Consider the following 27967-nt stretch of genomic DNA (forward strand, 5'->3'; position numbering starts at 1 on the left):
GTAATGAGCCCTTTGCAGAAATGCTCAAAGACATTTCACATCTTGAAAATTTGCCTTGTACTTCTTCACCACACAGAATGTCAGGAAAAGCATGCTTCAAAGGTACTATGTAATTAGAATGGCCTTTACAACAGGCACAAAGGAAATCATTTCTATTAAAATTAAATCTACTTCACAACAATCTTCAGATTGAGTGAACAGCACCAGAGAAAGGAAGCCTGAGGTGTTTGGGACCACATAACTCTAGTTTTGAAAGTCTGTTATCTATTACATTGCTTCAGATATGTTGAAGTCTCATCTAACTCAGATTGGCTATTTCTTCACTCTGAAAAGATGAAGTGTGCATCTGAGAATCCGTATTTGGCACAGGGGACATTATGAAATGGGTTCATTTGTGACTTTAACATGGATAGACCATTGCTTCTTGGCCTTTTGGCTAAGATCAAGTGTCACATAGATAGACCAAGTGTGAAATTGAAAGTGTTAGTCACTCAGTCGTGTCCAGCTCTTTGCGACCCCATGGACTACAGCCCACCGGGCTCCTCTGTCTATGGGGATTCTCCAGGCAGAACACTGGAGTGGGCTGCCATGTCCTACTCCAGGGGATTTCCCAACCCAGGGATCAAACCCAGGTCTCCTGCACTGCAGGCAGATTCTTTACCATCTGAGCTACTGAAGCTCCAGGTAAAATGAGGCTCTGGATGGAGCCCAGTATACTGAAGACTAGAGCCCAGGAGCTATCTCTTGGGTCGCCGCTGGATGGACACTCGAGAGCTGAGCTTTATTCCTGTGTTCTACAGGGTTTCTAGGAATTCTGGTTGGCTTTGGGGGAGCCATTTTGAAATTAAATTTGAAGTCCAGCATCTGCAGAATATCTATGGCTATTTTGGCTAAGTTTTCAAATGCCTGTTTTTTATTAGAAAGCTTTTTTTTAAGTGACTTGCGTCAACAACACTATTGTGTGTTCACCCAAGAAAATAAACGAAAGCATTTAAACTACTTCAATCTCTTCCTTGGCTTCTTGTGACCATATTTCCATAATGGCTACCAGACCACACAGATCCTAGTGTATCTGGAAGGATTCTAGCACTAAAGCTGTAAGGCTCACTTGCCCCTGGGATCCAGGAAGGAGAGCATCTAGAGAGAAAACGAGCACTGAGAGAAGGGCGCTCAGGGAGAAGCAACTGTACAAATTTCACTGGCAGCTCATGGATGTGACTTGACTAAAAGGTATAAAATGAATTCAAGGGAGTTCCCTGGCCATCCAGTGGTTAGGACTCAGCACTTCGCTGCCGTGGTCCAGGTTCAATGCCTGGTCAGGGAAATAAGATCCTACAAGCAACAAATAAATAACTAAGCAAATGACTACACTTACTGAGACCAAAGTTCTAATACATACCATCAAACTTCTTGTAGCGGGAGGCAAAGACAGCTTGTAAATGATTGCACTGTTCACTGACCACACTTTTGAAATCCTCCTTACTTTGGAGGCTGTACTTCTCCTCCATCTCTTGAGAGCAGCAGGTATAACCCTGGAGACAGATTTTCAAATGATCACCTAGAAGACAAAATGAACGACAATCAATCTCCACCATAAGTCATCAAGTTCAAGAGGGAAGAGGTTGATTTAGGTGCCCATGCTTGGCTTTATCTCTGTCTGTGATATTCCTGCAAAAGCCCAGATGTCAAGATTTTCTTGTCCAGCATTTTCTGTACAGGTGTTAAGACACTAGAAGATTGACTTTATGACTGTGTGTGGTATAGTCACTCATTCATCCAAATAGACTAATGGCTCTCAAGAAACATAATCTTCAGGTAGCTCAGAGTCAAGGAAAATGTCCAAGACACATTCACTCCATAGCAGCTCAATGCACAAACCATCTGCCTCCCCTACACCAAAAGTATTCTGTTTGTGGTTTTGACATCAGAGTCTAGAAAGCTTCTTTTTTATAAACCCCAAACTTCACTCCCGCCTTGTTCCTCCTCTGTCACAGACCAAAATTTACCCTTCGAACAGACCATGCCTTTCTCTTATAATGACCAAGAGATACAGCACCACTCAAAAAAAATCCTACCAGGTACCATCACATTAGTTCTGCCAATATTAATTGTTTAGTATAGGTACCCTTGTATAATTTTCTACTGATGTTTACAAGGATCTACCTTCACTGTTCCTCCTGTTGTTGCAGTTCATGTTCCATGATAGACAAAAGGGTTCTGAAAAGATCTAAGGTCTCAGGAACTCAGGAAGGCATATGCTGAAGACATATGAACCTTTCAATGGTTAAGTGTGACTAATAAATCAAGGGATGAGGAATGAAGAGTAAAATCTGTGTAACAACACTAATCGTGGACATGAACTGGGCCAGGAGCCGACCACTGCTGCTTCTTGGCTGTGGGTGCTTAGAAGAAATAAGTCTTCACCTCGGACAGATGGCAAAGTAGCCTTGTGGCAGGGGCAGACTTCAGATAACACGGTGTTGGCAATTTATTTGACTAACACTAGTGCTGTCAACTGCACAGATGCAAATAATTACATAATCAGATATATTCCTGATCATTCTTCCTTCCTGGCAATTAAAAAGTAGGGGGAGTGTTACTGCCAGACAAAAATGGGTTTGCAGCAGTAAAGGGCTATTTAAAGAAAAGGAGAAGGGAAACAATCTTCAAATAACTTCCTCATCCACAAACTAAAAAATGCTTCTTTTGCCACTTTGAAATCTTTGGGGTGGGGATGGGGTGGGGTGGGGGCTAAGGAAGGATGTGAAAGAGTTTAGAGCTGTGAGGTTGCCGAACATCTTAGATCTCATTTGTGGAAGAAGCCCAGTTTTCTGGAAACACCTTGTTACAACCAAAAACAAAACTGCCTCCTCACTGGCTTATCAAGTTCACAGCAGGTCTTTTGGTACTGAGACATCTAATTAGCAAAGAGATACCCAGTTGTCTCCTGGTTTCAGGGTGGAGGATTCCTCCCTCAACACAATCTTCACGCAAAAAATAATGCGAAGGTCCCCAACTACTACAGCAAGTACAAGTTACAGTACTTGCTGTAACTGTGTTTAAAAAGAAATCCATATCACACTCATACCCCACATAGAAAATGAACTGAAATACAATGGGAACTTAGGATGTACAAAACTACATCAATGAATGATAATAAGAGAGTAGCTACTTTTTAAGATTTTCACAGGCTAAAAATCATCACAGAGCCACTTCTGCTCATTTGAGCCCTGACTACACCACGTAATCTGTCTGCATTTCTAAAAAGTGTTACTTGAAAATGTAATGTGACATTCTTGCCAGAAGCCCTGTCCAAGACACACTTGTGAATTAAATCCCAAACCATACTTGGGCTACTACGGATTTGGTGCCATAACCAGTTCTGGCTGATGAGAAGTTCAAAGGGAGGACAAGGGACAAGTCTTGGTGCATCTGAAGAAGAAATTACGACCCTGCACACTGGTAAGAACTCAAGCAACTCGTTTGATTTTTAAAACATAAATAGTTCTACTTTAACACCAAAAAATGATTTCTATGATTCAAAGCCAGGCCATACATATCGATGGAAAGACATTCCACTTTGTTGGAGATTGCTTCTAAAACGCTGGGTCTGAATGAGAAATGCCTTTTGTTTCTGGAGATTTCCTCTAAACTTGGTGATCCTATGTACTTCTCATTTAAGAAGGATGTCACAATTTGGTCTTTAGGCTGAAAGAGCAGAGTACAGGCACAAAGGATCCAATGTGGGACAGGTAGACAACAGCCACTGCTGGGGCTGGGGGTGAGGGCATGCGAGGAGCTTCTGACACATGCCCTTTCTGAAGAATTCTAGCTTCAAAGCCCGAAGCATTAGAACCCAACAGTTCAAGTAAACATGGTTATGCTCTACAACCGTCATCTGCCTCCTCTACGTCCCTAACTCAACCTCCTGCTTCTGGGACCCTGGCTGCGTTCTTCATAGCCTTCTTCGGGTCCCTTACCTTTTCACCCCTTTTCACTCTTCTCATCCTATTCTCTCTTAACCCACTCCGCCTCTTTTAACAGCACATAATGAGAAACTAAAGGACTTTTTGTATTTGTTATACTTGTTGAGAGTTCCCTGTTCTTAAGTTCAAAAGCAGGTGTATTGAAGGCTTTATGGATTTCTAAGGAAGCACCTAAATTAAGTTGCTTTTTGTACATGGCCCTTGATTAGGTTTTTTTCTTTGTGGGTCAGTGGCCCTCAAAAGAAAAAAGGTCCCTTAGCCTTGTCCTCAGAGGCTTGGATGAGAGTCAATGAAGCGTGCTTTTAAAGCCTAACTCTGCGGCATTAAAAACAAAAAAATCACTCGAAAGAGCCAAACTTTTTTCAATCACACCAGCTTGATGTAATTTCTCCTTAGTCCTAATATCAATGCCTTCATTTTTCAAAGCTGAACAAAGACAATCACAATAAATTACTACTCAGTCCTGCCGAGTGTGGATTGGCTCTTTTTTTTTTTTTTCCTGTAGCACTTCAAATCAATGGTTAAAGAAGTAGGCATTGAATATGAGGAATCCAGTCCATCCTTTAACACGGCTCTGCAGTGGGCAATCTGCAGAACTGGGCTTTCTCATTTTATTTCATTTACTCCTCCCACCAAAGCTGGCTCTGATGTACAGACAAGGTGCAGCTAACGTCCATTTACTTCTAATTACTCATAACCCAAATGTTATGTTAAAGTGTTAAAAATGATGGTTAGTTTCATTAGCCAGCTCCCAGCCTATTTACTACAAACCTAACTACTGCTAATTATAATTTCATTTTGAACTCCAACTAGAAGGCAAGAAAAGGTCTCTCAGATTCTCACACATTTGAAGGGAGATGGTTATACAGGAATACTTGTAATTACTACTAGGGTGTCAGCTTTCTATACCTGTAGGAGACAGAATAAGTCTATTCAGGATTCCTCTGTCAGAGTCCTAAATGGAGGAAACAGCAGCCAGTGTATGGGACACAATGCAGAAAACTCAGGCTTGCCTGTGCCGGCACAATTTGAAGGCAGACATTCTCTGATGCCCAACTGATTTTACTCAAAATGCAAACCAAATGCCTTTGGTAAATAACAAATATACAAACTGCACCCTAAGGGTGAGCACTGCAGTGAGGAGCATTTGAGAAGAACTGAGTGGAAAGTCCTTAGAAAAACTGCCAAGGTAAGAGGTTCTGATTTTGCAAAAGCCTTTCAAGCAGAAAGGACTTTGGAGAAAACTCAGCTTTGTTTCTGGGTTTTTGCTTTATTAATTTTATTGAAGTATGGTTAGTTTACAATGTTCTTTTTAATTTCTGCTATTGAGCAAAGTGACTCAGTTACACACACACACACACTCAAACATACATGTATATTCTTTTCCATTATAATTTATCACAGGACACCGAGTATAGTTCCCCGTGCAACATAGGGAACAACCTTGTTATTTATCCATTTTACATGTAATAGTTCACATCTGCTAATCCCAAATTCCCAGTCCTTCCTTCCCCCTTGAATACAACAAGTTGGTTGTCCATCTGGGTCTCTTTTTGTTTCACAGATACGTTCATGTGTACTGTATTAAGACTCCACATATAAGTGACATCATATGGTATTTAACTTTCTCTTTCTGGCTTAGTGTATTAATCTCTAGGTCCATTTGTGGCTAATGGCATTGCTTCATTCTTTTTAATGGCTGAGTAATATTTCATTATATATAAATACCACAACTTCTTAAACCAACAGTCTATTGATGCTCACTTTGCTTCCATGTCTTGGCTATTGTAAATAATGGTGCAATAAACATTGGGGTGCATGTATCATTTTAGGAGTTTTTAATCTTTTCTGAATATATGCCCAGGAGTAGGTGTGCTGGGTTATATGGTAGTTTTTTTAGTTTTTTGAGGAACCCTCATACTATTCTCCATAGTAGCTGTAACAATTTACATTCCCACCAATAGTGTAGGAGGGTTCCCTTTTCTCCACACCCTCTCCAGCATTTATTGTTTGTAGATTTTTTGATGATGGCCATTCTGACTGGTGTGGGGTGAGACCTCATTGTAATTTTGATTTGCATTTACCCAATAATTAGCAATGTGGACTACCTTTTCATGTACATATTGGCCATCTGTATGTCTTCTTTGAAGAAATGTCTATTTAGGTATTGTGTCCATTTTTAAAAAACTTTGGTTGTTTGGGGGTTTTGTTATTGAATTGTGGGAGCTATTTGTATATTTTGAAAATTAGGCCCTTGTAGGTTGCATCATTTGCAAATATTACATCCCAGTCTGTAGGTTGTCTTTTTGTTTTGTTTATGGTTTCTTTTGCTGTACAAAAGCTTGTAAATTTGATTAGATCCCGTGTGTTTATTTTTTATTTCTATTGCCTTGGTAGAGTGATCTAACAATGGCACAATTTATGACAGACAATCTTTTGCCTATATTTTCTTACAGGCATTTTATGGTATCTTGTCATTTTTGTGTATGTTGTAAGAGTGTATTCTAGCTTCACTGATTTACAATGTACTGCCCAACTTCCCCAGCACCACCGAAGAGAATCTTTTCCCCACTGTGTATTCTTGCCTCCCTTGTTGAAGATTAATTGTCTCTAAGTGTGTGGGTTTATTTCCGGGCTCTCTATTCTGTTCCACTGATCTAGATGTCTGCTTTTGTGCCAATACCACACTGTTTTGATAGGTGTAGCTTTGCAGAATTGTCTGAAGTCTGAAAGGGTTATGCCTCCTGCTTTGTGCATTTTCCTCAGAATTCCACTGGCAATTCTGGATCTTTTGTGCTTCCATATAAATTTTAAGATTATTTGTTCTAGTTCTGTGAAAAATTTCATGGGTAATTTGATAGTGATTGCATTAAATCTATAGATCGCTTTTTGGCCAGTTTAACAACATTAATTTTTTAAATCCAAGAGCATGGAATATCTTTCCAATTCTTTGAATCATCTTCAATTTCCTTTACTAATGTTTTATACTTCTCAGTGTATAATTCTTTCACCTCCTTGGTGAGGCTTATGAAAACTTAGCTCTTGACAAGCAGTTTTAAAGAAGTGAATTTTAAAAACTTCCAAATACTTGATACTATCTGAGTCTTTCATTCTTCAGGTCTAATGGTAGTCTGGGGATAAGAAGACTGATATAGGGAGTTGGAAATATGGGTTTGAATCTCAGACCTACATGATTCACTGTAAGCTCTAGGAAAAATCACTTACCCCCTGGAGGCTGAGCCCTTTGTAAAGAAGGAAGCATTACGAATACAGTGCAATAATACAAAGACTTACATGCAAATGTTAAAAGCAGCATTATTCATAATTGCCAAATGTCCAACAACGGATGGATAAACACAATGGGATGTATCTGAACAATGAAATATTATTCAGCCACAAGAAGGAAAGTTCTGAAATGTGTTTCAATATGGTGAACTCTTGAAAATACTATATTAACTGAATGAGCCACTTGCAAAAGTCCATATAGTGTATGATGCCATTTACATGAAATGTCCAGCCTAGGTCAATCTATAGAGACAGAAAGTGGTTGCATGGAGCTGAGGTGGGATGGTGGCGGTCAGGGGTGAGAAGTAAGGAAGGGGTTAAAGCTTAAAGGTATGATTTCTCTCTGGGATAATGAAAATGTTCTAATTGATGTTGGTGATAAACACAATTCTGTGAGTATATTAAAAGCCATTGTATACTTTAAACGGGTGAATTGTTTGGGTAATAAATCATACCTCAATGAAACCATTAATGTAAAAAATGTGCTGCTTGTTAATAATGCATCAATATTGGTTTATCAATTGTGTCAAGGTACCACAGAAACATACGGTGTTAATAATGGGAGAAACTGGATGTGGGGTACAGGAAAACTCTGGGCTCTATCTTCCCAAATTCTGTAAATCTAACACTTCTAGGATAAAGTTTTTTTTTTTTTTAAAAAGCAAGCTTCAGTTTTCAAAGTAAAAAGGATAAATATGTGGGGGAGTTGCCTTTCATCAGTATTACATCAAACACTTGATTTAATCCTAATATTGGGGAATCACATCAAGCTATTATTTGCTGGGGTAATTTTCCTAATCCCTCAATTGCTACTTTACTCTTTTCCTAATTTTTATTTGTTCTGAAGTAAACAATTCCTAGCCATTGGTCTCAAGGGTTACCAAAATAGTTTCTGTTCACTTTCTTGATCTAAATCCATGGAGCCACAAAGTGAGCTAAAACACAGGTTGCTGTATAACTCCAGCCCCTCCAGGCTACCTAAGAACCCCAGGAGGAATATACAATGCTCTGCTTCATGGGAACAAAGAAACAAAATCTCTAAAGGTTTTAATAATCCCAGGGGGGTGGGGGAATGTATATATTAATCCATCCTTCCTCCCTTGCAAAGCAGCAGTGAAATGACTGCAAGTAAAGTGCTGTGCACATCCAAAGCCTGAAGTCACTTGGCCTAAACCTTAATAATAAAGCACATAAATTATAGTCATTATGGAGATGTATGATTTGAGATCACCTACCAATCAGTAGAAGAAATGCAGCTAGTGAGCATTTTGCAAAACCTTGCCAAAATATAGCTCTGGAGGGCTTAGCTGCCAATTATTTTTAGGTCCACTAATCCTGCAAGGTACTCTAGAAGGCCAATCAGAAACACATACATTTCAAATGTCAGTTTTATTATATTTTTCTAAGAATACTTCATGTAAGTGTAGTTGGAAGACAGGGTTGCTACTTTCAAACTCCACACTTCATTTCAGGGAGCTTGCAACAGCTTTAAAACCCACTCCAGATTGAAATCAAGCAGGGCTTTTTATTGCTTTATACTGATAAGCAAATTATGAACCTAAGGTTTTATCCGACAATCTTAAAACCCCATTTTAACTGTACCAAAGGTTTACTAAAGTAAGGCACATCAACCAAACTGAGTGAATGGCCTGAAATGCATACTTTGACCTTATGTTACCATTACTTTAGAGCAGCCAGAGTGACTGCATCTATTTTGCACATTTCCAACCACTTCATCCAGATCTAGGACTCAACAGCAATAATAATACTGGCAATTAACCCAAATCTCTTCAACAATTCTGAGGATCCAGTAAATACCACATAAACAGTCGTCTAATAAAAGGCTCACTGAAATGTATTGGGGATCTTGGATCAGGGGAGGGGAGCAGGAGGCAGGAAAAGAAGGTCTCTCACTCGTTTTGCAAGTAACAAAGAACTTTCATGTCAATGAGTCAGGTGCACATACCGAGGGTAGCATCATTTCAGAGTTTCTTGCAAATACTGATCTATGATTTCCATTGGGCTCATCATTTAACAGAATGCCTGAGACCAAATATGTCTATTTCATATTCAACTACAAATAAAAAGTAGCCTAGAGAGGAAACACTACTGGCTAGAACATTTTTTTCTTTGGTGCCCAATGGTACTTCTTTCTGGAACCTATGTACCCACGCCATGTGTCCAAATTCCTGGTAGACCAAGGCCTCAGGAGGGCCATTTCTAAGACAGTTCAAAGGTCTCAAACATCTCTAAGACCAGGCTCAGAGGAGTCTCAGGATGGGATTCTCAGGATGGGGCCATGCTGGCCACCAGCATTTTGTCCTTTCTCTGCACCCCTAGTGTAAGTCTTAAGATGGTCTCTGTGAGCAGTCTCCTGCAGGCAAGCACATCAGACCTCAGAGAAAGGCAAGGAAGAAGGCATCCTCAGAAAAAACACTGGCTATGTTCCTTTCCCCCTCCTCCCAGGGACTGATTGAACGCCACACTTCTAATAGGGAGCTATTTTCCTTATTATTTCCCACTCATCTCTAAAGAAACCCCCAAGAGCCTCATTCTAAAATAATCTGCCACAGCCATTGAGGTTTCACAGCAAGATGAGAAAGGGTCAACATGTGGGTACCAACTTTATTCCATGTGTAGGAGAAAAATGCAGTTGGTGGGCATCCCTTATATGGTGGGATCTAAAAAGAAACGATACAAATGAACTTACTTACAAAACAGAAAGAGACTCAGACTTAGAGACTGAACTTATGGTTGCTGGCGGGAAAGATGGGGGGAATGGATAGTTAGGCAGTTTGGGATGGACAGGTACACACTGCTATATGTAAAATGGATAACCAACAATTACCTACTGTATAGCACTCAATGTTATGTGGCAGCCTGGATAGGAAGGGGGTTTGGAGGAGAATGGATACATGTATATATATGGCTGAGTCCCTTCACTGTTCACCTGAAACTATCACAACATTGTTTGTTGATCAGCTGTGTGTGTGCGCGCGTGCATGCGCGCGCTAAGTCACTTCAGTCATATACAACTCTGTGTGACACTATGGACTGTGAAGCCCGCCAGGCTCCTCTGTCCGTGGGATTCTCCAGGCAAGAATACTGGAGAGGGTTGCCATGCTCTCCTCCAGGGATCTTCTGGACCCAGGATTGAACCCATGTCTCTTTTGTCTCCTGCACTGGCAGGTGGATTCTTTACCACTAGAGCCACCTGGGAAACCCTGATCAGCTATACCCCAATACAAAATTAAAAGTTTATTTTAAAAATGTAGTTGGTGGGGAGGCTTATCAATACCAGACACTTGATCTAATACAAATATTAATACCTTTTGTTTTATAGACATGTCACAGGTTGTGTGGGTCATGAATATTTTTAACATTATTTTCTCTCTTTTTTTCCATGCTTCTTTTCAGCTTTGGTAACTAGAAAAATAAAAACCCTCCTAAGCTTCTCTTTACTCACCCCCTTTCAAGACATACCTAAAATTCCTCTCTCCAGAATAGTGTGAGAATAGGTTTTCAGTGAATCTACTTTCTAGTGAAAATATACCTAAAGAACAACATGGTCATTCATTAGAAATTCTCCCAAAGATATTTCTCCAAATGGCTATTTAGAATGCTTTTACTTTGAATGATAACAAAGTTCACTGACTCACATAAAGAAAAATGATTCTCTAACAACAGATTTCAAGCCACATGAACCAGTCTTTAAAATTCTAGCCAGGAGACTCTCCCCAGCGAAGAGGGGCCAGGTTCAATCCCTGGCCAGGAAAATTGATCCCACATGCCACAACTAAGACCTGATGCAGGCAAATAAATAAATAAATAAATAAATTGAAAATTCTAGCCAGATATCAATGAAATTCATTAGTTTGCACTTCATTACAACCCTTAAAATCCACTTCCACAAAATTCTTGTTAAGGGTCACAGTAAGTTACAGGTTACCCTAATACAGAATTGATGCTTTCAGACTGTGATACTGGAGAAGACTCTTGACAGTCTCTTGGACAGCAAGGAGATCAAACCCATCAATGCTAAAGGAAATCAACCCTGAATATTCATTGGAAAGACTGATGCTGAAGTTCCAATACTTTGGCTACCTGGTATGAAGAGCCAACTCATTGGAAAAGACCCTGATGCTGGAAAAGATTGAGGACAGGAGGAGAAGGGGCTGACAGAGGATGAGACGGTTGGATAGCATCACCGACTCAATGGACATGAGTTTGAGCAAGCTCCAGGAGATGGTGATGGACAGGGAAGCCTGGCAAGCTGCAGTCCATGGGGTCGCAAAGAGTCAGACATGCCTGAGAGACTGAACAACACTACAGATGCCCAGGTCCATGGACCACAGTTCAATAGGGGTTCATTTTTATAACATGAGAGAAAAACTCAGCCTCAGCACATCTTAGCACAGACAGATGGAAGAAAGGCAGAGCCCTCGTTTTGAGGGTTTTCCCCAACCCTCAAAAAAGCTCTCTTCACCATTATCTAGTATCCTAACACCTGGGCCTGCCACCCCTGGGACAGACCCCTAGAATTCATTACCATTTTGTTGCCAAAAGTAAAGTACACTTCCTTTCCTAGGCCATTTACTAGAGTTTTACGCAAAATTTTCTCCATCCTAATTTTGGAGAGAATGCCACTTTAATGCAGCTATACAGAGACTTGACTTATTATCCCTCACCCTCTGCATCCTGCCTCTAAGCCAAACGTAGTAGTTGGTGAAACAGTCTCACAATTGTATGGTGATGCCAGTTACTTTACGTTGCCTTGGCTTGCCGTGCAACCCCAGGAGAAGCTTTTTGAAAGCCTAGATAGATCAAGTTCACTGGTTTCCCTTCATCCACATATGCTTTAGTCTCTGGTAAAACACAAGGTCATTAGTCAAGCAGAGACTCCACTTATAGAAATGATCTTGGCCTTCCTAGAAGATTAAATTTGCTTAACTTTCCATGGTCCCATTCTTTACTATATCTTCTACCTGCTTGTCTTTATAAGTGAGGCATCCCAGGTCTAACTGGGATTTAATGGCCATCTCCCTATTTATTCTAATGACTGTCTCCTCGATACCATCCAATTCCCCAATCTCACTTTTCAGAATCTCTCCTTTAGGCTCAGACTTGTTGATCAATTATATTTTGTTTGTTCATTAGAATTAGAAAATTCAGTGTGTTTACTACTTCAACCAGTCCACCTCAAGAGATGAAACCCTGTCCTAAAATTTTTCCCAAGTCTATATCGAAGTATTAATTCACTTCTCCAAAACTAACTTTTGGCCAAATTTGGCAACACAAAAAATTTGGGGTGCTTAATCTAGTATTTTTACCCAGTGTGTCTTACATGCTAGATGCCACTCAGTGCAGAGAAGGCAAAATGCTTGGGCTCCACCCTCTTGAAAATGACAAGATAATCTGACGTGGACTTTATTGCTGTTCTATAGGCTTTTTCTCTCTCCCTCTTACTGTATATTCTGAATTACTCCACTCCTCCATCCCCTCCCCAAAAGATCTCTGTGGTCTTCTGATCTTATCTCGAAACAACTCAAGTTCAAAAGACAGGAGAAGAGGTGATTCTATCCCAGGTAAATCCACCACAACTCATGCATCTTACACTGAGGCTTCAAGACATGTGCCTTATAGTAGGTCCTTTGGACAAGCTGGGAGAAAGTTACATACTCATATATAATACATTGCCAGATATGCTGTGGCCATTTTTTTTGAGTCCTCAACAGTAACAGAAGGTATTAGTTTAGACTCAAAGCAAAATCTTGCAATGAGCAAATTCCTTAAGGATATAGTTCTGCTGCCTTTCTTGGTCAATAAAGCAAAATCCACAAAGGAAAAGCTTCACACAAATGCTTTAGCTATTCGGCTTGCCAAATCAGGTCACTAACCACTCAAATTAATTTTAAAACCCCATCTTTCAGACAATGTTCATGCTTTGATTTTTGAAAAGTCTGTGAATCTAAACCTGATCCTTGATGATGAACTTCCCTAAACTTAATATCCAACAGTCAGTAAATCACTGGTGTGACACCCCATTCAAGTTTTGCTGCTGTGGTCTCAGGAGAGGAGCTTCTATGCCCTCAAGTGACTGATGCACCAAACAGCAAAGGAACTGAGATAGTACACAGTTTCTTTCTACTATGCTAGGAAAAATCCCTGTTTGTTCCGGGCTCTGAAACTCCAATAAAAAGGTACTTAAAATGTAAGGAATCAATTAGGAAATTTTTCGGCTGGGCTGCCATGCCAGTCACCTACCATTTTCCTCTGGTTTAAGTATCACAGAGAAGGGAAAAATAAGGGCAGATCTTGGGCACTAAATTAACGGATTAACGTGATTACTTATTTATGACACAAACAAAAATTTACTTCCTTACAGAAGAAGATGGAAAAGTGATTGCCCTTGCCAGCAAGTGACAAGGAAAAGAGAAAAACCAGTCGTTTGCTCTGTGTTCAAGTCCCCACAGGCCTATTCAATTCCTGACCATCCTCAGATATAGGCCTGCCAGATCCAAGGCCACAGAGATAGATATGAATGTTCCAGAAAGCAACTAGTATATTGGAGGTGGCCTGGCCCTGTTTCCTGTAGAACTGTCAGAAAACTAGGTATAAAGGGGTTTCCTGTTCCCATTTTTTGCTTTGGGTGGGGATAAAAGGAGAGAGGCCGTTCTGGTTTGAGCCTCAAAGAAGATAGGAAGGTTCTTGCCCTAGAGCTGCCATTGGAGCCACTGTCACAGGACCTAAGAGAGCCACCAGAGCATCAGAACCTGAATCTGGCCAGGACACAGTCTGGAGGCCTGATGTTCACAAATTCAAATCATCAAACAGCTTTCCACGGCTTGGAGCAATGGGAGCGTAAGCATCTGTTTCATTATTTCAATATCCAACTTGCTTTCCATAAATCTTTGGGGCCATGGGCCAACTACTCACTCATAAAGCAAATGATCTGGTCAAATAACTGTCCTAAAGAAGTTCCAATTACTCCTCCAGTCTGAGAAGGTGACCTATCAGCTTAGGGGGATGGGGGAGGTGCTGGTGGCAGGGGGAGGGAGAGAGAGACAGTAAGAACTAAAGAGAAATGGGTCCAGGGAAAGACAAAGAAAAGGAAACTGCTAGAGGACCCAGGGCTGAGGACTGGGAGGGCCACCTAAAGCTGATGCTAGTGGCAATCTGGCACCAGGGCCTCAAGTTCACGGCAACTCCCATCAAGCAGAGGGACATGTTTTTCTCTTTAGTTTCCATTACACAGAGCCTGCAGATGGCATACTGCATTACTACTGCAATTATTGACTATAATTATTGTGAAAAGTCTTTGAAGTGATAGCAAAATTATTAAAATGGCTCCTCTTAGAAAAGAAGGGCAATAAATACAGTCTCCTTTGGAAAATTCAAGGACCCAGTTTCATACTGGGACTTTCTGCCAGAAAAGAGTATGTCACTTTAATATACTTGTTTTTGGCTCCTCTCCTTGAAGATGTTTTATCCTATGTGAAGAACGAACAACGGTATGTGGTTCAGGACATATTTTAAGAATATACTTAAAGGTACTTCAAAGGAAAATAAAACTAAAGTAACCTTCTCCTTGCAGACACACATATATTTGTGCAAGTTCATAGTTTTTCCGGATCCCATAGGAACCCGAGAGGCAATTTTTAAAACTGTCTTTGAGGATGAAAACAAATGCCAAATGACATTAAATGTCCACCTCTTTTAAAGATAACACTGCACTTATCTGTTTGAATTAGAAAACATTTTAGTGTACTTAAATGAGTATTGGTAACTAGAAATAATGAACAGAAAATAGCTTTCTTTGTCCCTTTTCATTGAACCATAAATTGTGCACTTGAAAGATTTTATTTTTACTTTTCACTTGAAAAATAAAATCTATTTAACCTTACGTTCTGAGTCAAGGTAGCGTGATCCCAAACTACAGCTAATGTTACAGAAGCACATGTATTGTTGTTGTTCATTCGCTAAGTCATGTCCGACTCTTTGCAACCCCAAGGACTGCAGCACGCCAGGCTTCCCTGTCCTTCACCATCTCCCAGAGCTTGCCCAAACCCATGTCCATTGAGTTGGTGATGCCATCCAACCATCTCATCCTCTGTTGCCCCCTTCTCTCCTGCCCTCAATCTTTCCCAGCATCAGGGTGTTTTCCAATGGGTCAGCTCTTCACATCAGGTGGCCGAAGTATTGGAGCTTCAGTTTCTGCATTGCCACAGTTCAAGATTTTCAATCATATTCTGGAATCGATTTCAACGTAGTGAGGAAAGCCCATTTCAATAGCTGAAGCCCACTCAATGTCCAGCAACGATTTATAGAATATTTACATTGTGTTAGGTATTATAAATAATCTACAGATGAGTTAAAGCATATGGAACGATGTGCTAGAATGTGTTGTGGATTTTGGTTTCCTGGGGGATCTTGTAACCATAAACCCCCCACCCCAAGGAATGGCTGTATATTTCTCAGAAGGGGGATCCTTTCTATGCCTTGGGGTTCAACTATATTTAATTAAAGGAAGAGTATTTTCCTGTTGTGATTATTACTGCTGGTACTACTACTACAGGTACTATTATTAGGCTTAGGAACCATTATTTCTAAAAATTACAGGAAAAAAACAGCAATTTAGCTTTATTTAGCCAAAACACAGACTGTCCCTTGGTAAAAATTCAGGCTACAGCAATATCACTTTGGGATTACAGGTTAGAGAACCTTTTCTTTAGTTTTAAAATGACTCTGTTATACTTTTGGGAGATTAAAAATAATAATAAGAAGAAGAAAGGTTGATTCACATGAAGCTGTGGTTATTTCAAGTCAAAAGGGTGAAATACCAGCAACAGCCTAATATTTTGAGGAATCAACTCTGCATCAATATCTAAGTATTCTTACATGTAAAGTATGAAGCATTTGCATTCTAAGACTCCTGCACTCACAAATACAAAAGGTTGAAATAAGACACTCCTATTTACTTACTTAAATAAGCATCTTACTTTAAAAAAAGCATACACATGTCTTGAGTACGTACCATGTTAACTGCACTATGCTGACAAATGATCAATTCTTTCTTACTAGCCAATCATTTTGTTGAAAGAACACTCTGCTCTAAGATAAAGGTGGATGATTCAGAAATTTAGAATATCTAAGAATAAATGTGTGTCAAATAAAAACCAGAAAAAAAAACCACTCACCCTGAGATGAAGGGAATTCGTTCCCTATCACATCAAAGGAAGGGAGAACAAAGATTGAAATGACAGCTCCCTGCACAATTGTGGTGCATTTAAGTGCTGATTTTTTGATGTTGCTGATGAGAGTATATTGACCTCAGAGCGTCTGTCAGTTTATCACCTGATCACCTCCTTCTACTTGCTTTATTTCTTTGCTATTTCTGTCAAACAGGTCTTCTTCTACCAGGTTTTAGACTGGGACCATAGATTTCCCTCCATTACGCCTCACAATTGTGCCTAAGATTTATGGACATGAGTGAGAAAAGGAAAATTAATCACCATAATACTTACTTGCCAGGATGTGTAGGCAAAGTTTGGAGAGACAAAAAATGCTTCCTGAACAAGTGTTTTTATGGAGTTGGGGGGGGGGGGTGGTGTGCAGGGAGGGAGGGGAGAACAAGGGCCTGAGATGCCCTGGCCTTGATCCTGAGTGGTATACAGAACTCAGGCACTGAGGAACAGGATAGAGAGTATGTAATGGGTAGCATGGCCCTGTGCAATTCAGCAACTCCCTGGGGGAGGAAAAGAAAAGTGCAAAACACAATGCATGGATTTACACCCCCCGCCCCCCATTTTAGAGTAAGAAGCTATGACAAACCAGGCATCATTGAGGGAGGGAAAAAAGGGTTCAAAAAGTAAACAGCATGCAAGATATCTGGAGACTAGTTTGAAAATCGGGGGTGAGGGGAAGAGTCCTTTACCTGTTACTTCAGAGATAAGTGCTCCCAAGCACTTATATTTTGAAAGAGAGCTGGGGACAGAGAGAGAAGAGAGAAACTTCAGCACAGCTAAAAGGCCAGAGTGAAAAAGAAGTGAAGGTATCTTTGATGAAATAAAAAGCTAATCCCAGACTGGGTATAAAGAAAAGCCCAAAAGGCATGCAGGTTAGACACAAAATCAAAATTAGGCAGGAGCAACTTGCAAGAGATTGCCAAGTCAACACAGTAAGAGGCTCTTTCTCTCTATCAAAGGGAGGAAGCCATTTAGAGCATCCAAGGACTCACTTAATCACAGTCACAGAGCTAAAAAGGAGACGGGTCGAGAGACTGAATGAATTCTTTGTCTTGGAGGTTTGCATTACCAAACCAGAACACTGAACTCGGCAGGTCAGAGGTACTAGATCAAATAGTGGTAAACACGATGCTATGCATCTAATCACAAACCAGGAGTAGATAAATCACTGGGACCAGATGGTATCCACCAGTCAGTTTTGAAGTAACTCAAGGGTGAAACTGTTTTGACCAACATGTGTAGGCCATCTTTACAAACAGCCGCTGCCCGAGAAACTGGTGCTTGTCAATGCAATTCCTGTTCATAAGAAGGGTTCCGAAGGGGACCCTGGGAAGTAGAAACCAGTAGGGCTCATCTCCAAATCAAGTAGGCTGGCCAATTTTATGATAAAGGTGAAATCACTGCATATTTACAAAAATAAACCCTATGGAGGAGACAGAACACCAAATATTTTGGCAAAGGAGAAAACTCCTGTTCATCTAATAAACCAGAGCTTGCCGGGTTGGTGAGGCAAGGAGAATACGCATTTGAATAAATGGGACCCTGAATATACAATTTACGGAGGGTGCTAACAGAAAGCAATATCGTATACCCGTGCTCCCATATACTGCCACTGAACCTTAAAAGATACAAAAGAGATAAGCAGAATTTCAAAGTTTTAAAAGAGGCTTTAAGACTATTCTTTTTATTGACTCCTCATATATTAAACTCATTCAATAAACAAGCCCAGAAGCATAGCAACCTCTCACTTACACATTGCTTCAACTTCTGAGACAACCCAATGAGCAAGAGAAGCCTGACCTTAACAACAACAACGGGGGGTGGAGGTGGGGTACAGGGACAAAGTCTGTGCAATTTACTGTAGAATATTGGAGCCACCCTCTGGGACATAGCCTTTATTTTGCACACAAATATTCCAGTTGCCTATTTAACCCACTCTGCTGCTGCTGTCTGATTTCTAGACATTCAGTTCTGCCTTGGGTGAAAAAGGACAAAGAGCGAACCCAAATCAATGACAGCTCAAGTGACGGCTGAAAAGGGAGGCAGAAGCAACAGAGGCAGAACAGTATGGGGCCATTTAGCTTAGGGGCAAAGAGTTTCCCGTCCTTCAAAAAGCCCTAAGGACAGGACCACGTTAGAGAATCATTTATCAAATGATTTTCATGATGGCCCTGGGTCTTCTTTAACTAGTTCATTATGATTTTTTATCATTCTATTTAATTAGGCAAGAGAATAAATATTTCCAAGATATTTTCACAGAGATGTTTAGAACATTTTATAAGTTTGTTTGATCTATAAAAGAATAATTATCTAGAAAAATCTGTTACCCCAAATGTTTCCTTTTCAGAGGAAGCAACACAACCAACACATAACATCTTAATGTCACAAGGGTTAGGTCAACAGTTGTCTGAGGCTACAACTCAAGAGCTTCACAAAAAGTTCTAGACGTGTTCAGAGAGAGATCAATGGGGCAATTCATTAGGGAAAACTGGCTTCTTTCGTATACATTTAAATCCTTAGATGATTTTTTTGCTTCAACAAAACATTCCTCTTCCTCTCACCTGAGTGTGGTGTCCATACCAGAGATACAACTGACCAGAGTGCTGTTTTTTCCTTTCAAAAGCACATCAAACGGCTGATTCATATTACCAAAAATATTAATCCCAGAAGATTTAAGAGAGAAGAGTTAAGTAAACATGAAAATAAGGTTTATTTCTCAAAGTGGGCTTACTTCTTCAAACACCTACTTTCTCATTTGGGGAGAGACACTCTGCTATCTGCACTTCAGATTGTTCTCTATTTCTCTCAAGGCAACCCGATCTTAGTGAAGGAAATCGATCTGAAACATCCAAGAAGAAAGCAAAAATAAGATCCTGAAGTGGAGTAATCTCTCAAACCACATGCCTTTAGAAGAAGAACACATCAGGAAAAACACCACTGCTGTCTGAAGTTCTCCGGGGAAATGAAATGGAAGAAAACCTGGGTAATATCTAAGACCAAAATAACCAAAGTTTCTGGAAAACAAAATTGCATAAGTTTTCTCATTTATTCATTTTACAGTACCCATGCAAAAGTCGCTCATCTCTCCCCAAAGAGAACAAGCAACAAGGCAGGACTCAGCAAGGACAAGACCCCTAAACAAATTAAATACAATTTGAAAGTCACTCAGTTGACCCCATGGACTATACAGTCCATGGAATTTTCCAGGCCAGAATACTGGAGTGGGTAGCCTTTCCCTTCTCCAGGGGATCTTCCCAACCCAGGGATGGAACCCAGGTCTCCTGCATTGCAGGTGGATTCTTTACCAGCTGAACCACAAGGGAAACAAAACCGAAACCAAAACCATGAAGAAAAAGGACAGAGAAGGGAAGAAGCTGGAGCAAACAGTAACTCACTATTTCTCATTCTAAAACTGCCAGGACCAAATGTCACTTGCCATAGCTGTACCCTACATGTAACACAAACACAATACAAACGTTCTACACTGGTAAGAACAAGTTCAGAACGGTTTTACAATTTTCAAGGACCCTGATTTGGATACTGAGTTAATGCCTTGCTAAAGAAGGTATGGAAAGCCTACATGCTGCCAGCTTTTCTGAGGGGAACGAGCCTCCTCGATGAGAGATGTCCTGAAAACACTCCTCTGGGATGGCTCGCGCACACAAGCTTTATTTCCTGAAAACCTCCACGATGATGACTTTTCAGAAAAAGCTTGTACACTCCTTGCTTCCTCTCAGAGCCATGAATGGGTGCTGCTGTGGATCTGCACAGCTGCCTCCCACTACTAAGTACAGGTAAGTCAGGGACTTCCCTGGCAGTCCAGTGGTTAAGACTCTGTGCTTCCACTGCAGGGGGTGCGGGTTCCATCCCTGGTGGGGGAACTAAGATCCCACAGGCCCCTTGGCCAAAAATAAATAAATAAAACAAATAACAGGTAAGTCAAGTCAGGCAAGCCAGCCTAAGGACAGAAGGAGTCTAGGGGGGGTGGGGTCCCAGAGATGATGCTCCTATTGGTAGAAACAAATGGTGATGAGGGACAGAAAACTGAGGAATGACTGAGAGCTGAGAATGCCATGACAGAGAGGCCAAGGGGTGCATGGGTAAATTATTGTCAATTTACTGGATCACTAATATGAATTACCCTGACATTCGTGCCCTTGCCTAACAGTCTGAAAAACCATATTTGTTTTTTTAAACCTAAAGCTCTGCTATCGGCTGAATGTTTGTGTACCTCCACCTCCCAAACTCCTATGTTGAAACCTAACCCCCCAGTGTGACGGTATCTGGAGGTGGGGCCTTTGGGAGGTGATTAGGTCATGAGGGTGGAACCCTCGTGAATGGGATAAGGGACCTTATAAAAATACTCCAGGGGCTCTCACTAGACAGTGACTCTGCTGCTGTTAAGTCGTTTCAGTCGCGTCCGACTCCATGCGACCCCATAGACGGCAGCCCACCAGGCTCCTCCGTCCCTGGGAATCCCCAGGCAAGAACATTGGAGTGGGTTGCCATTTCCTTCTTCAATGCATGCATGCATGCTAAGTCGCCTCTGTAATGTCTGACTCTGTGCCACCCTCTGGACAGCAGCCCACCAGGCTGCTCCATCCACAGGATTCTCCAGGCAAGAGTACTGGAGTGGGCTGCCATTTCCTTCTCCAAGACACTGCCTCTAGACACTCACTAGACTCTGCTGGTCTGGACTCCAGAACTGTGAGAAAAAAATTCTGTTAAGTCACTGAATCTATGGCATTTTTGTTATAGCAGCTCAAAGAGACTAAGCCAAGTTCTTTTTCTTTCTTTCACCCTTCTCCAGACATCCTCAATCCTTTTGTTATGAAAAAGGATATGCTGTTTTTCCCACTGCTCATTTCCCAACATCACCCTTCATTCTCTGGGAATGGAAAACGATGAAATAAGCTTGTATGTTAGTAATGCCATCAAAGTTTGCAAGTACTAAAACCCAGAAGGGACTTAATGATCTTGAGATCGCGTTTCCTCAGTCTATAGAAGAGGAAATGAAGTTCCCTGCCAATGTGGATGAATTTGTGCAAGGTGGCACAATTTATTTGGTTATGGGGGAGCCTGGTGGGCTGCCATCTCTGGGGTCGCACAGAGTCGAACATGACTGAAGCAACTTAGCAGCAGCAGCAGCAGCAGAACTCTGGTCTCTTGCGGTCCAGGTTGTAATTCTTGAATCCCATCAGTTAGGTGAACCCTGACATTAGCCATTTGAGAACCAGACATCAGAAATGACACTAACATGCTTCTTTCCATACCCATCCCACCAACTTCTAAAAATCCTAATATAATTCACATACTATACACTTTGCCCATTTAAAGTGTACAATTCACTGGGTTCTGGTATGTTCATAGAGTTTTGCAACCATCACAACTATCTAATTCTAAAACATTTCCCTCGCCCCCAAGAGAAATCTCATGCCTATTAGCAGTCACCATCACTCTCCCCCGTCCAACTGCCTACACACATCAGCCCCAGGCAGTGAAGTGAAGTCGCTCAGTCGTGTCCGACTCTTTGCGACCCCATGGACTGTAGCCTATCAGGCTCCTCTGTCCATGAGATTTTCCAGGCAAGAGTGCTGGAGTGGATTGCCATTTCCTTCTCCAGGGGATCTTCCCGACTCAGGAATTGAACCCGGGTCTCCCGCATTGCGGGCAGACGCCTTACCGTCTGAGCCACCAGGGAAGCCCCAGGCAACCAGTCATCTATTTTCTGACTCTATGGATCTACCTATTCTGGACATTTCATATGGAAGGAATCATACGATATACAGTCTTTCTGTACTGGCTTTTCTCACAAAGCATGAAGATTTCAAGGTTCATCTGTGTTATAACATGTATCAGTGCTTCATTCCTCTTTGTGGCTATATAATTTTCATTGTATGGACATAGCAAAGAAGAATATCTCAGAAATACTGCAGGTTTGGTGCCAGACCACCACAATAAACTGAATTACCGCCTGAGCCACCAGGAACCCCATGTTTACACTGTACTACGCCTTAATTTTACATTCCTTCTTTAGTACAGACCTTAATTTTAAAATACTTTACTGCTAAAAAATGCCAGAACCAATTACAATAGTAACAAAGACTCCCGACCATAACAAATATAAAGTCTGAAATATTGTGAGAATTACCAAAATGTGACACAGAGACATGGAGTGAGCAACTAATGTCAAGAGAATGACACTGACACATTAGTCAACATGCGGGATTGCCACAAACCTTCAATTTGTTTAAAACACATACAAGCGCGTGCGCAAGTATCCGTGAAGTGTAATAAAGTAAAGCACAATAAACTGAGGCAGGCCTGTATTTTGTTTCTGCATTCATCAGCTGATGGACATTCAGCTTGCTTCCACCTGCTGACAACCAACTGTGGGTAGTGTTGTCACAAACATTATATTAGGTTTTTCTTTTGATACTGGATACAAACATTAAATAGGAAGCCATCTTTACTAAAATCTCAGTAATCCCCAAATTTACATGTTTTGTTTTTCTTTTTTCTGCCCAAAAGGCTTCATTTCTCTTAAGTATATACCTAGGAGTGGAATTATGGAGTCAATCAGATAGGCCAAAGAGTATGCTGAATGCCACCCAGGGACATGTTAAGAGTTAAGAATACCATCTGAAATGGCCTCACATACAAGTTTAACACAAGTTATTGGTCTTCACAAGCTGCTCTGGCCACCAGAAAACAACAATGCCATTTAAATTGGGAGTGATGACCAAAACAAACTCCAAAACATGGGTTTTAATCCCTCAAATAAGAAAACACTTAAATATAGTCACTACTTCCTGTTTTCATCCTAGAATTTAGCCAGAGCATTCTGAACTTCCATACACACACACACACACACGCACACACACTTGTAAAACTGCAATGAAATAGTAAATAAGAATCAGATAACACTCTCCTCGTTTTTTAATAACTCTTATGTGAATCACATCTTTCAGAAATGGTAAAAGGAACACATAATCAACTTTCTGGATCAGAACACAACAAATTATCCCAAAGATATCCAGATATAAATGCTGTTGAAAATCTAAGAATATCCACTGCTTCTGACACAGCTAAAACCTGAGTAAGAAATTTAAGACCGTCTCATTCTCTAACAAGAGATACTACTAAGGCAAACATTATCAATTCATTTTAGAGGAGAATGGCTTGGGTGGGTAAAATGTCATTTTTTAAAAAAATATAAATTTATTTATTTTAATTGGAGGTTAATTACTTTACAGTATTGTATTGATTTTTGGCAGATTCATGTTGATGTATGGTAAAATGTCATTCTTAAAGATGCTGGGAGGCAGCAATTGGCCTTTCAATGGAGAGTCACAGAGCTTGTTTATTTTCATTCAAAAAAATTCTTTTTATTCATTACTCAGGCTGCTGAGCTGAGCTTTTCCCCTGATCACAGCTGTAGAATTTTATCCCCAAAGACAACTAAGTACTTTTTTCAACACCTCCAACTTGTTTTTTCTTAATCTTTCATTCTATTTCAACTGTAGTTTTGGTGACTGCCTATAGATACAACCTGTGGCTTCCACCTAATTTTTAAAACTTCCCTTTTTGATCCCGGTATCATTAGTGATTTACTACTACCTTGCCTGCTGTACCTATCTCCACCAGTTTTCTTTCTCTAGTCACTCAATGAACATTTACTGGGGACCCAGTATATGTCAGACATGGTGCCAGATGGTGAGGAAAAAAAATGAGCATACTCTCTGCCCTAAAGGAGCTCGGAGTCTAGTATGGATTATCCCACCAACCCAACCCACCCATTTCCATTGCAGTTATAACAATATCCTACCAAGATTCCATGTCAAAACCATCTGTTAGAAAGCCTGTTGAATTTGAGGTTTCTTGCCAGAATATCCTCTGACTTACTGATCTCTCATACTCACATTACTCTATTTTTATTCTGATGTTCAATAGAAACACTGAGTGGTAAATCTCTTCAGAACATGAAAGTCTTAAGCATTTCCATCATTTAATAAACCAAAGTTAGAGTGATTTTATTTTCAAAAGTCCTCCAAACCTACAGACTGATTATTTTCCTTTATTTTTTGTTAGAAAAAGAAACAAGTCTGTTAAAACCTGCAAATATGCACTATTTTCTGCATTACTCATCTTTCCTAAATAGTTGCAGCTGTTTCACATGCTTTTTCCCTGCAAAAAGATGGAGCAACATCCTCTACTGGATGTTAGGTTAGAGGATGTGCTTTTTAGACAGTAAGATCAGAAATGGCAAATGACTGGCTGATGAAATGTTAAGAAGCAATCCCTCAAGAGCTGGACAACAAGGATGCAGCAGGACATTCATCAGCCCTCCAAGTGTTTACATGCATCAGAGCAGCCTTCTCAAGTCCTTATCAGCTTTATGTATTTCAGGGCAAAAGTATGTAATGAAGGCATGCATGGATCAGGTATGCACTGAGGTGCCTCAAGTTTAAAAGCATTTCAGATCATAACATCAAGTCCTAAGACCAAAGCGCCAAACGTTATCATTAGGTTCAAGCACACACACATGCTTTCAATGGTTCAGTTCAGTGGTTCCCAACCTGTTGGTCTTAAGAGACATTCCCAAACATCTATGGATTTATAAGTCTCCCAAGTTCTATTGAGGCCAAAAAGAGAGCACAAGTAGCACAGTATCATTTAAAGAGCAATAAAGATGAGAAGCCTTGGTCTGTCAACAAGAGACCTGGCTCTGCAGCAAGGCAGCTGGATGAAGTGTGGCAAAACTGGCTGTCTTAGTCTCAATGACCTCGTATGTTAAATGACTTTTGACCTCCCCTCTGGCTCTAACGTTCAAAAGAGCTCTAAGATCTTATGTTCCCACGATTCTGCTTCTCAGGGGCACTCGGAGACTTCCAGTGGAGGGCAGAGCTGAGGAACATCGGCCCCCAAATGAGCTCCTAGACTTAATGCTCCTCTTGCAGTCAACAGTTTCTTTTATTTTCCTGAGTGTCCTTAGGGCCACAGTACCTGGCTGAGTTCTCAATAAATGTGTGAATGAATAGGAGGGCTGGAAACGGCCTTCAGACTAAACCTCTGATTTCTTAGTCAACGGAAGCCCTTAGAGGTTCTTAGGTAGATCTCCTGATCACTTTGAATTCCTTCTGCAGTGTACTTTCTCTTCTCCAAGCCCTAGAGTTCAAAGGCAACTTCTACATTCTGCATATAGTAGCAGGCCAAACAGAGTAGCTGTATTTTTGTAAATTATGAGACTACAGTTTTGTCTACCTCTGTGGGGGTGGTTCAGTTCGTACATTCCAATGTATGAATGCCAAAATCTGGGAACTAGCAGAGTTTTCGGTCCATTACGTCTGCAAGGCTGGAGGCCTGCCAAGGCTAATGGGGGGACATTTCTAGACAAATAAATGGAGCCCCTTTGCAGACTTGTGCTTTGGAAACGAATTTTAAACTTCTACCACAGACAAACAGAAAATGATTCCCATTCTATCAAAGGGTAGAGGACTGAAAAGCAGTGATGAATTAAACGGTAGTAAACTAAAGCAAAACATTCCTCCCAGGAACACTGCCAGACTAATCTACTCTCACTGCCAGCCTAGCAGGACAGAGGTAAGTCCCTAGGACCAACTTCATAAACTGTGTCCAAGCAACAAACTTTAAGTTTGGGGCTAGCTCCAGGTCTAATATACTACGGTCTTTCTCTATTTAATATTGAAAAGAATCGAGGCCAAATCGCTTACAATTGATTAAGGTAAAAAAAGCCTAAAAAATGTTCTAATCACCACTGACAGTCAGCAGGATGAACATAACCTGTGCCTATGACCATAAAGGTCCACAGCTGAAGCTCTCTGACAATGAACTCCAAGGGGACAGGGCCCCACAGAAAGCAGGCTGAGATGGTCCGAATCTGGACTTAATGAACGAAGGTGCTTTTAAAACATGGGGATCTGTGGGTCTGTCCTTGCTCCTTGCCCTCTTCTCTCTGTCATGTCTCTCTGAACCACGCTGCTTAAGCAGCACTCTCTGACTGCTCCAAGGTAATCCAGGTTTCTCAACTGAGATACTCTACTTGTAAATAACTTGTTAACTGCCCTACCACTGCCTACCAAACTAAGTTTTCCTATCGTCAGCCAGGGCTGGACTGGGACCCCATCCTGGCCCAATTTAAAGCTTCCCCAGAGGGGCCTGCCACTCAAGGCTCTAGTTTAAAACACTGCCCTGGAAAAGGAGCTGACCCACCCTAGTGCCCCAGAACTAAAAATAGTCCTGCAAGCAGGCCAGTTCCAGGCCCTCTTACCTCCCACCGCACTTAGGTTGCACATTCCTGTCCAGGGAACTTTCCGCATTCGGAATCTCATTCTGCTTGGGGCAAGGGTTAGAGCTGAAGGCACTTATAAAGCCCTCCATGACCTCTCCTGTTTTAGCAAGTGAGACACAAGGCTGAGTGAGTGAATCCATCTACTGGAAGCCAGCACTTCACTCCTTCAACCCCAGAAGAGGATTTCTGTAGCCTTGTTAAGCCTCAAGAAATAGAAAAGGGACCTAAAGCACAGAGGGATTAAGTGACTTATCCAAGGTCATCCAATGTAGCCTGGAAATCAGTCTCCCAGCTCGAAGTCCACTAAACTACATGCCATCATAAAAAACACATAAATCTGATCCAAAAAACACCTCCTCTGCACTGTTTGGATATTTCTGTACAACTTGGGTATTATGGTGTTCCCTAGGCTGAGGATATTTGATCACTGGGCACAAAACCATAATTCATAGTTTCGCCCTATACTATTGTAACCAGTTTTTTTTTTTTTTTTTTTTTAATGCACAAACAAAACAGCAAAGAGCACTTCTTTGCCATTCTTTGTTATTCCCTGGAAAGAGGTTCACAAAGAAGAAAAGATTCCCTTTATTGGTCATTTCAAAAACAAAAACACTGGCAAGCCCTGGAGGAAGGCAGTTGCATATTGAACTCTCAGGCAGAAGCACCAAGGAGGGAGGAAGACACTTGAGAGCCCACAACACCCCTCCCAGGACAGAAGCCCTGACTGTTCTGCGCCCACTGCACCTGTGTGTGCAACCAGCGACAGAGTGCTATTCACAATGGTGGCCTTGGAATGTCATCAGAATCAATTCTGAGTGATTCTTTCTAGGCGTCATCTAGATGGCTTTCTTGCCTCTAGTGCTCTTCCTACATACACAGAACCCCCAGGACATCAATCTGCTGCTGCTTCATTCCTCAACCTTACGCTAAGTCATACCTAGAAAAGATTTGCAAGTTCACTTACCCACTTTTTTTTTTTTTTTGGAGCAAGACTCTCTTAAATCATTTTAAATTATCGAGTTCTTTTTGTGAATATACCATTTCCTGTCCTTAAGGTGACCGTAAATTACAGCCCACACCAGGACACATTGAGAGAGTGAAAAGAGGTACTATCAACAATCACGCTGGCAACAGGTGTA

General features: G+C 41.0%; 1 protein-coding gene across 1 annotated transcript in view; it reads right to left on the reverse strand.

Annotated features, from left to right (window-relative positions):
* The window catches only part of GPC4 (glypican 4), a 110211-nt gene that overhangs the window by 35206 nt on the left and 47038 nt on the right, over positions 1-27967 (reverse strand). Inside the window, exon 2 of the mRNA XM_061408355.1 lies at positions 1400-1558. Within this exon, the coding sequence (XP_061264339.1) occupies positions 1400-1558 (159 nt within the window). The remainder of the gene's footprint in view (positions 1-1399; positions 1559-27967) is intronic.

The sequence above is a fragment of the Bos javanicus genome, chromosome X, assembly GCF_032452875.1.
Source record: "Bos javanicus breed banteng chromosome X, ARS-OSU_banteng_1.0, whole genome shotgun sequence".
Lineage (NCBI taxonomy): Eukaryota > Metazoa > Chordata > Mammalia > Artiodactyla > Bovidae > Bos > Bos javanicus.